Below are 8,443 nucleotides of genomic sequence, written 5' to 3' on the forward strand. Positions count from 1 at the left end.
TCCTACAGGATTTATGTGACATTAAATAAATAATACACTCAAAATATACTCAAATTTCTTACGCGTTCATGCAAAAACTATTTATTTTATTTATTTATTTACCTTTATTTAACCAGGCAAATCCCACTGAGATCTCAGATCTCTTTTTCAAGGGAGACCTGGGCCTGAAGGCAGCCTAGATTATTAAACCTTATGTTGCTGTTAGTTTTTGCATTACACAGTCTGAACTGCTTTATAGCTAACAACCTAAATTCAAACAGTAAATAAGTTTTTGACATCAGTGACTTGCTCTCTGTTAGTCGTTGCAAACAAAGTCTGGGATCAGCTTATTCACCAGAGACAGATATTCTTTCTGTTTGCGCTCGTGTGATGTGGCACGAGTCGACACGTTTCTTTGTCGCCGCGAACACAGACGATCCCTCAAACAGCGTCCTGCCTCTGCGAACACACGCCGAAGCGCACACTGTGCAGAGATCCACGGCTGCAAACAGTCCCAAATACATTATTTACATGCATGAGTGTGGATTTGCTCAAATGTGCATCTTGTCTGCAACCATTTTTCCAAACTCATTTCATAACTTCAGATTCACGTGTTTGTCATTGATCGGAAGAAATGGGCAGCCATTTGTAGTTATTAAGACACAAACTGTTGTTGTTTTACACGTTCTCTTTGATCGTTTTGAAAAGAAAATTGTCCGTATTTGTAAAATGTTTAAGTGAAGGGAGAAAATCTGAATTTTGTGACGTTTTTCAACATAAATGCATTTTGTCAGGTGGTTCAGATCGACTGAATTAATTTAACATGTTGCTAGCTCAGTGTGAAATGTTCCAGTGTATTATTGTCCTACCTTTGCAATAATTTGTGCCATTTTATTGTTTTGAGTTGATCACTGTGTGTGTGTTTATCACTGTGCATGTCGGTCTTCAGTTCGTGTTGTTGCCGTAGTTCTGAAACGTCTCATTAGAAAACATCTTTTTCTAGTTTGTCCACCTGTTCCAGCGCACTCTTTCCTTTTCTACCTCATATTTGGGATGAAGTGTGTGTGTATGTGTGTGTGTGTGTGTGTGTGTGTTGGTGCAGGATTGTCTGCCTGCATTGTGACGTTTCCCCCCCAGGCTGCACATGCTGTCATTTTCTGTTTAGCAGCACTTTTCTTCCCCCCCCTTTGTTTCTCTTGTTTTCACCACTCTTCACAGTTTTTTGTCCCTGTTGACCGCGTTCAGCGGTGTTGTGCTCATTGCTGTGCCAGTTTTATTTTGAGTCCCCTCCCCTCACCCCTGCTGCTTCTCTTGTGGTTTTTGTTCTTGTAGTTGCAGGACCCCCGCATGTATGATCAGGTCTATAGGTACTTAGACCTTCCAGGGCAGGTATGTGGAAAAAAAAACAGTGATTATTTTAAAAATTCTGTGTGTGATTTCTGCTTCACAAGCTCACTGCTCAGTTTTGTTTTTTCCAACGCAGTTTCTTGCAAGTCAGTCATGCTGAAATCATGCTGAGGCAGAGTGTGTTGAGAATTTTACTGATACACAGATTTCTTTAGTTGTTGTCCTCTAACTTTAATTCAAAATGAACACATTTGCATTGATTTGATTTGGTCAGTTGATGTTTACAGTCAGCGATTTCCCAACCCAAAAAATCTGTTCAATTTCTGTCCTCAGAGAACTAATTTAATTTTAATTAACACATTCTCAAAACAAGTTAAAGGAAGGCAGAAGTCACAAATACTTATGTTTATTGATATTTATCAGTATGTAAAGGTACATCTAGAGGGTAACAGTAAAAAACAAAAACAATCTGGGCACAAATCTCAACTTTGTTTGTTGTTGGTGAAGAAGTTGTCATCATTTGCTTGGTCTTCTAAAATAACAAAATACATTTTGTATCCATCTTCTTTCCCTCTCATCACCTTCTCCTGTTTGTTTGTTTTTTTCTCATCCTCAAACCACCTGCTTTGTGTTTATCCTTCATTTGATTCCTACCATCTTGGGCATCCTAACCTAAACCATTCCATCCCACCGTGTTAATCGGGTCCTCGTCGCTGGCCCAACAAAAGCTGAAGGCCATTGACCGTCCACCGGAGCCGGAGAAAATACCGCGGCAGCCTCACGATCGCAAGAAGGAGTGGCAGAAACTGGCGCTGGGCGCAGAGCTCGCCCAGGACGCACCGGAAGACAAACACAGGGAGGCCAACGGATCTGCCGGTTACCACGACAACAGGTATGTCAAGGATGCTCTGTCTCATGGAAGTTCTTCAGCACGACTCAAATAGTGGAAATAACCCACACATATGATATATATAGAGCATATAACTGGTCATTTACATGCAAGAGTATCTGTAAATCACACCTACGAACATAAACTCGTGGGGAACGATTTCTTTCAGCTACAACAGAAATGATTAGGGTCTCTCTCTGCAGTGATTGTTTGTATTGTGGCTCAAAGCTCCAGTGCCACTCACGTTCGGTAATTTTCCTGCCAATCATTGTAATTAATATTAGATTTTATGCAAATCAATAGCATGAATACTTGACAGAAAATCTTTTCTGCAAGAATAGAAGGAGAGGGATTTCATGTAAATGGATGCCACAGCTTGAGCGTGCCCACATGTAGATGACTGAAAATAGATTATTCTTGCTGTCATTGATAAATAACTTCAAATGTGGAGCACACTCGACTGGTGGAGGAAAATCATAACTATTGTAGCTGCTGAGGCCAATTTCCATTTATTCTTATAAATAAGAAACGCCACGCAGCCATGGATGGGAGCCATTGAAGGAGTTGGTGTACTTTTAGATAACAAGCTTTAAACAGAATGTACAATTAGCACAACTGTGCCATTTTATTTTGGTAAAGAGAGGACACATTTGATCCCCAACAATCAATTACTTTGAATAGTAGAAGAAAGAACATGTTTAAGTTCTGCAGAAATAACAGTAAAACACAGCAAAGTTTGTGGGAAAACAGATCTGGACGGGGGAACACTACTTGATGCAACATTTGCACAGCGTTATCGATCGATGGCCCAGATTCTAGTCTAAAGTTTCCTCAAACATTTATATACTGGAAGATGTAGCAGATGGACAAACTGTCTAACTCCACAGAGTGCACGTAGCAGCTTAAACACACTTGAGGTGCTTGTTTTTTGTTTTTTTTTTCTTCTGTCTGCTGTGTGTGCCTCAAGGACACTTGAAGTACTTTCAAACTTTGAACCCCTCTGGCCTTTGAAAACCTTTTTATATCCGGCTCGTTCCACATTGTAGCAGTCACAGACTCAACTTCTGCTGCCAGGATGGTTTGAAACTGGAGGTCTGATGGAGCCAACTTGTAAATAATGGCTCTTACATTTGAGTGATGGGCTTCAAATGGTTTATAAATGGCTCTATAACTGTTTCCAGATTGATGTACAGCAACAAGTGCTTGTCTGTAATCATTGCTGAGGTCCTTTCTTCTTGCCAACACCTGAATGCTCCAATTCAGTGAACTACTGGGGCTCATTCCTGCTGATGTGTGTTAATCATGGGTAATCAATTAGATTAGAGTAGAAGCGGCTACTAATGACAAAAGTGCACTTGCTTTTTATCTTGACTGAATTTCAGCTGAAACGGGGGGGAGTGATGTCACACGGAAATATCAGGTGCAAATAAAAACCAGTTTATCTGCTGTGTGTGTGTGTTCAGGGCTCCTCTGTACATGGAGCATTTGGACGGGCCCTTCTCGCTGGCGGCGCTGCCCTACAGCCAGATGAACGAGCTGCTGAACCGCACCGGGGACAGAATGTATTCCCGACCCCACGACCCTCCGCCACCGCCACCTCCCATGCACCCGCTGGGGGAGATCAAGCCTCCCTCTGTTATCAGGTGGGGCAGCAGACGACACATGGTCTCACTCTGTACAAGCGCGCACACACACACACAAAAAGAGTGCATTCCCACCCCTTGCTTTATTGTTGTTTGTCTCATGTCCTTACATATATCGGGTTTTGTTCTGTTCTGTTTGACGAGATCAAGAATTTTGACTTATTAGAGCCCAGAGAAGGGTTGGAGTGGTGGATTTTAGAGACTGAAGACCTAAGTAAAAAAAGGCTTTGAGAAGGGCAGGATCAATAGTTGTGTTAAGGCCAACAAGCTTATTAAAGGCTGATTTTCTGCTCCTTCCTTTCTCCCAAATGTTCTGTTGTTTGACTGGTTGGAAAGATCAGAGGAACCGAATAAGGAAGCATTCGAGGATTTCTCTGTCTTTCCTGGCAGCAGTCTTCTCCTTCAGCTTTTCACCTGTTGCCTGAACACATTTCTTTCTTTCCTTGCATAAATCTTCACCGTGAATCGAGTAGTTCTCGGCACAAATGAAAGTGTTTAGAGAAAATATGCCACACGTTATTTTCGACCCTCTTCTCTACCTCTCTTGGTGATTTTCATCGGCAGTGCAATTTTCTCCACGGGAGGAAACATTATTGCAAGCATGTTGCTCGTTATGTTGTAATGTCCTGGTTAGTAGCTATATTTACCCCTCGCAGCTTCGGCTTCAGTGAACGACCAGCGGCGTTAACGTTTCTGCCTTTAATGAGATCTAAACGCTGTGGGACTGTCAGCGCGCCTTGCTGACAGAACTTGTCTGATGATTTAATCATTTTTCAGGCTCTGTAGCTCATGTATTGTTAATTAATTGGAAGAGATTAGTTTTAATCGAAGGAAACAAACCTGGATGTTGACAAGCGCTTCGTTTGAAAGTTTACTGTCAAAGTTGTGGTTTTCACACTGAACAGAATCAGTCGATTCAAACAGATTTAACCAGCTGTAGGTTAAACGGTGTTAGTGTCAGGAGTTTGTTCAGGACTGATGACTTGAATTTTTCAGTTTGCAGGAACTTGATAATTGAATGTGTTTCAGTGTCAGAAGTTAAAGGTGTGTGTGTGGGTGTGTGATTAGAGAAAACAGCCTGAGTAAAGCACTGCGTTGTTTTCTCTTCAGCTCCAGTTCAGGTTTTTCCGACAGCAGACCTCAGTCTCCAGCGAGGATGGCAGGCTTCAACTCCAGCACTCCTCCGCCTCCTCCACCCCCTCTTCCGCCCCCTCCTCCCCCCTTACCCTCCTCGGGCCNCCCCCCCCCCCCCTTCCCCTCCCCGGGCCTGCGGGGCACCCCTCCCCCTCCCATCCCTCCCCTGCCAGTCCAGCACCATCCTCCAGCCATCCCGCCGCCCCCTGCTCCACTTCAGATCGCCCCAGGAGTCCTGCACCCGGCCCCGCCGCCCGTGGCGCCGCCCCTCCACTCCTTGTCCCCGGCCCGTCTCCACCACGTCCTGGACAAGGGCCCGCCCGGGGCCTCTGGAACCCAGTCAGACGGCACCACCTTGCCTCCTCCCCCACCGCCACCTCCTCTGCCCCTCCCCGGAGCCCGGAGCTCGTCGCCCTGTCTGTCGGGTCCTCCGCCCGTGCCGGCTTTCCCCTCAGCCGGAGCCAGGGCCTCCCCACCACCGCACACCACGCACGATGTGGGGACCAAGAGGCACCACCCATCCAATCTGCCGCCCATCAGCGACGCTCGCAGCGTCCTGTTGGAGGCCATCAGAAAAGGTTGGATGAGTTTTAGGTGTATTCGTGATGCTAAACCTTTAGTTTCCATAACTTGCAGAATTAATGTCAGACATTTATGAACTCACCTTATATAAAAATAATTTTAACACATTATTCAAATCCATTTTAGGTTGTGATTGATGTGTGAAACTCATCTCGTTTACAGACATTTTATTTAAAAGTTTGTTTGTGGCTCCGTCTGACTCTAGTCTTCAGCAGGTGAAGCTTCCTGTGGACCAGGTGCCTGAGTCAGATTTTGCTAAATATTTTACTCTTTTGCCTTTAAAAACTCCTATGTTGCATCTACATTATGTTTTGGGTCTTTTTTTTTTATCTGCGCTGTAAAACACTCAGTTTGGCTGAATGTGAGCAGACATTATCTCCCAGTGGACTTCAGAATTCATCCCACAGCTTAGGGCTTCTGGGAAAACAACGCACCAGTGACACAGAGGAGTCTAAATGCCTTTCAATTCCTGAAATTTATTAACTTTTTGCACCTTGTGGTGTGAACCCTCTGTAATCTAGTCTTGTTTTGGTACTTTTAGATGTATTTATACCTCCATGAGATTGTACTGTGACCAAAAAAACAATGAGAATATGGATATAAGGGCTCAGTCTAAGTCAGGGAAATGAGCTCAGGGAGGGGTCTGTGTTTCTTCGCAGGAAAAGAACTCAGCCGAGTTGAATCAGACAACAGATTAGTGTTTACTGATTTCTTTGGACACATTCTTCTAGGAGGAGATCCCAGAGCCGACCCAGTGGACCCAGAACTGACTGTAGGGATTATTCGTATCGGCCTGAAAGTGGCTCCAAATCACTGAAAAGTGTCCCTACAGCCCTTACACATTTGTGTAAATGCTGATTCAGCATTCACGCTCCTTCTGCTACTTTTAGCTTTTAGGTAGCATGTTGTTTTTTGTTTTTTTTTTTAGCTGTCTGCTTCTTCAGTAAATTTCATCTAAGTCCTTCAGTACATAGCATTTACACTGCATGTTTGCAGGAAATGCTATTTTTCTAGTATATATTTGTAGTCTGAATGTGTTTCTGTATAGACTCAAGCACAGAATTACATCACTCCCTGAATATGCTAAAAACCCTCCTGTATTTTCGTTATTGGCCATGATTTTCAGCCTCTCGTCTTTCATCTGCAGGCATCCAGCTGCGAAAAGTGGAGGAGCAGCGAGAACAGGAGGCGAAACACGAGCGAGTCGGGAACGACGTGGCCACCATCCTCTCACGGCGAATCGCCGTGGAGTACTCGGACTCCGAGGACGAGTCGGAGTTCGACGAAGGAGACTGGATGGAATGATGAGGGGGGTGGGGTGGGGTGGGGTGGGGTGGGGGAACAAAAACGAGAGAAAGCAGCGTTGGTGGTTGAGGACAAAACGTGTTCAGGTGCACCCGGCCTCCACGGCTCACCGTCAGAGGCGAGCGTCTCGTCATATCTCTGTTCTGTTGTTTGTGTTCAGTGGAGTCTCCACGTCACTCTCATTAATCTGTCTAGTGTTTCATAAGCAGTTTTTTTTTTTTGTTCCTTTTTTTATTCTGGATTTCTTGTTGTGAAATCCTCCACATGTTTACTGTTAGACAAGAAAATAACTTGTTTTGTGTTCAAAGAAGAAAAAACATTAAAAGAGAAGGAAATTTGAAGGCATCTTGCTTCTATCTTTACTCCTCTGATATAATACTGCCACCTGGTGGCTGAACGTGGCATTGAGTGAATGCTGCTTTCTTTTATGTTTCTGTTTTTATTATTCATCTCTTCTGAAACATTTACAATTCAACAGGACAGTAGTCGTCCTTTGTTTCTGCTTTAAAAAATAAATAATCTGAACTGACTTTAAATGATTGTTTTAACGCTGAGAGGAAGATCGGAAAGCTTTTGTCTTCTTTGACCACCCGTGTGCGAATCCATCCACTTTTATCCCAGGGAAATGTGGGCGGAGAGACTGCGTTTCTCTGCCTGAACAGGTTCCACGGAGCTACTTCCTGCACATGTTGACAAATGATGAAAAAAAAAAAACACTAAGCCATTGGTTTTCCTCACCATTTTATCCCACTTTTTGGCACAAAAAGTGACTTTTCCGATGCAGACGACATCAGAACTCCTGCCTCAGAATACTCCGCAACACCAGGTACAAACCAGTAAATGTTTACTGAAGGCAGCTTTATCAGATCTCCCTATACTGTGTTCCATCAACAAGTCCTTCCTTGTTCCGCTTTTTGTTCATTTCAAAGTAAATGTCCGCCGTCTGTTCTTTTTCTTCTACTTGCCTTACTGTTCGTACAAAACGTATCGTTGAGTTGATGAATGTATTGTGCTGTTACTACTTACTTGCCTGCGCTTGTATGGATTTGCTGTTTCTCTGTTTTATTTTGGGTTTTTTTTTTTGTTTTGTTTAGTTTCTTTTTTTGGGAGGGGGGTGGTGAGGGTGGAACAGCTTTGGTTAAAAAAAATCAAACTCAAAAAGATTAGCTCAATATTGTCCACCATATAACTTATGTAACTGTTGACTGTAACAGTTTGCTTGAATTAATAAAAACCTAATGTTATGTTTCAGCTCTGCTGAGTTTCTCAGAGAGATGTCTTTCATACCAGAGTTTTACACTTAGATCGTCTCACACACACACAGAGGAAAAAACATTGTCCACCTTTACCTTTCAGCAGCAGATGATGGTTTGAGTTAAATCCGTTTGCTACTTTTTTTTAATGCTTTTTAACAGTCAAATAATCCCTTAATGCATAAAAATCATGTTTTCATATCATAACTCTTTTAACAAAGAGTAATTAAAAGTTCACAGCTGTGGTTTTTTTTTTTCTCTCTCTTGTTACGCCTACTTGGCCACCAGTAATAGTTTGTTTTTCACTGACG

At 43.2% G+C, this 8,443-nt stretch overlaps 1 protein-coding gene across 3 annotated transcripts in view; it reads left to right on the top strand.

The window, feature by feature from the left end:
* Window positions 1-8,135, top strand: part of wasf1 (WASP family member 1) — a 54,868-nt gene extending 46,733 nt beyond the window's left edge. For 2 of the 3 annotated variants that reach the window (XM_017423307.3, XM_037981599.1), the window contains 5 exons: window positions 1,312-1,368; window positions 2,055-2,218; window positions 3,679-3,858; window positions 4,969-5,570; window positions 6,722-8,135. In XM_017423307.3, coding sequence (XP_017278796.1) covers window positions 1,312-1,368; window positions 2,055-2,218; window positions 3,679-3,858; window positions 4,969-5,570; window positions 6,722-6,879 — 1,161 coding nt within the window. In that variant the 3' untranslated portion in view covers window positions 6,880-8,135. The remainder of the gene's footprint in view (window positions 1-1,311; window positions 1,369-2,054; window positions 2,219-3,678; window positions 3,859-4,968; window positions 5,571-6,721) is intronic. The other variant, XM_017423308.3, reaches the window with a different exon arrangement.
* The last annotated feature ends 308 nt before the right edge of the window (window positions 8,136-8,443 follow it).

The sequence above is a fragment of the Kryptolebias marmoratus genome, linkage group LG19 (assembly GCF_001649575.2).
Source record: "Kryptolebias marmoratus isolate JLee-2015 linkage group LG19, ASM164957v2, whole genome shotgun sequence".
NCBI lineage: Eukaryota > Metazoa > Chordata > Actinopteri > Cyprinodontiformes > Rivulidae > Kryptolebias > Kryptolebias marmoratus.